Genomic DNA, 2,081 nt, shown 5'->3' on the forward strand with positions numbered 1-2,081 from the left:
GGCAGGGCAGTGTGAGAGTCATGCAAGGGCTCCGCAGTCTTCTTTATACTCTCACAGATATACATACACAGTTGGGGATGCACAAAAACCATTTCCTTGCACGGTGAGTACTGCTGCCCTATAGGTAAGTGCTGCTGCCCTATAGGTGAGTACTGCTGCCCTATAGGTTAACAGGATCATTTTCAGCATCTTTTTGTTAATAGTCTTCCCAGGATTCAAAGGACAAAAGCCNTAAATGAAATCAGAAAGCCACATCTAATATATTAGAGACATGGCACACTGCTGGCTGTCATTTGTTAGAGTCTAGCTTTGTGAGGGACTCTTTCAACAGCAGTGTGGGGTTGGCTCTTCCACTGTTCTGTAATCACCTGGCTAAGCTTGCAGGGTGCTCTATAAAGACCTCAGGGCAGATGATCAAAGGTTTGTACAACCTATGGCTTTTTATTTGCAGTATGTAAAGTATTTGAAAATATCAGACTGCCCAACCTCTTTACCTGCTTTCACTGATGGATGCATTAAACAGGCACTAAAATAGGCAATAGCATACATCCCACCTATTTCACTGACGGCTGGTGTTTCAATGTTTCAAGAGCAAAGAACTATTAAAAGAAAAAAATGATTATGTTTCCCACAGAGAAAAAAAAGCAAATGTGAGTCACTGCAGAAACGCTACTTCTTCCTTCTCATAAACCTTTTTGCTTCTTTCAAAAGCTCATCCACATCTTCCNGCTCCTCATCGTCCTTTCCTGGTTGCCAATCAGAATCTTCATCTGTCGGCTCATAGTCTTCCTCGTCCTCATCGTCACTGGGTTGCCCGACATCATCGTCATCTTCATCCAGAGCAACTCTGGCTAAAAACAAACAAACAAACAAACAAAAAACCAGAATATTGACAAATCACAGCAGTCACTACTCAGCCTGGGTTAGGGATGTCGCTATTAAAATGTCTACCTTCAGCAAGACTTTATTAACATATACCTTACTACTGCAAGTTTTAGAACAGACACTAAAGTGATCACTTATTTCTTATTGTCCTAACTCTCCACAATGAGGTCCTCTCAGTCCCTCCTGAGAGGGTCATCCTCCCGTCCCCACTGGCGTGGCCACAGCACGTGCCATCTGTACGCAGATGCTTGGAAACGGACGGAGTTTAAGAACCAACCTGGAAGCTTCTCTGGAAATCTCAGCGGCGGGGGCTCCCCAGCTGCAGGCCATCACTCCATCAAGCCTGGAAAGTCCCAGCAGGCCTGGAGTCTCTCCAGGTTGTTCCAGGTCCCNTCTAACTTTACTCTGATCTTGGACCCCAAACTGCTGTAGGAAAATACTTCCTGCCAGATCCCCCACCTCTGTTCTTTCTGACTCTTTTCAACCCTGACTCATCTGTCCAAGCAGAGTACTTCATAATTTGTGGGGAAGATGGCTTAGGGCTTTTCTGCTGTCCTAGATGCTCAACTTCACTACTGCCTGCAAATCCTACTCTATAATCTCTCTGATGTTTTAAAAACATTATTTTAAATGTTTTAGCTAGTTTTTTTTAAAGTATTAACACCTGCACTTTTGTGCGTAGTTTTGTTGTTTTATGTAATATCCACATGTGATGTAGCGCTATAGCTTAAATGAATGCCCAAGTAATATGTCCACTCTTTTACTGCTACAGCCCAGTATGTTTACACTTTTCTCAATATCACAGCTCATTTCAGAAAGGGTTTCAGGTAGCTTATATTAATGATAATGTAATAATATAATGCAAATAAAAATAACAGCTAATAATAGAAAAAGCAGTTTAAATTTCTCAGCAGCCAAAGCTNAAAGGATTACATAGTAATACANACAATTCTCATACAGAGGAAGCGCACACCCCTTCCCAAGGGAGACACTGTGGCCCACTTAGCTGGAGACGAATCTNNTACTGAACAGCTTGAAAAATGTTTCACGTTCAGCTAATCTTAACCCATCCTCATTTTCTTATGGTAAATGCATTCACAAAATAGCTTAGATGTCAGAACAGCTTGAAACTGAGGTGCGGAGTAAGCAAGGAAAGCCAGTATCCACCCTCGCGCATGCTCCTCTTGGAGGTCTCT

The 2,081-nt window shown here is 42.5% G+C and overlaps 1 protein-coding gene across 1 annotated transcript in view; it reads right to left on the reverse strand.

Annotated features, from left to right (window-relative positions):
• Positions 1-6: 6 nt before the first annotated feature.
• Aplf (aprataxin and PNKP like factor) overlaps positions 7-2,081 on the reverse strand; it is a 42,454-nt gene continuing 40,379 nt past the window's right edge. The window contains exon 9 of the mRNA XM_029478224.1: positions 7-851. Within this exon, the coding sequence (XP_029334084.1) occupies positions 670-851 (182 nt within the window). The 3' untranslated portion in view covers positions 7-669. The remainder of the gene's footprint in view (positions 852-2,081) is intronic.

This window comes from Mus caroli, chromosome 6, assembly GCF_900094665.2.
Source record: "Mus caroli chromosome 6, CAROLI_EIJ_v1.1, whole genome shotgun sequence".
Taxonomy (NCBI): Eukaryota; Metazoa; Chordata; class Mammalia; order Rodentia; family Muridae; genus Mus; species Mus caroli.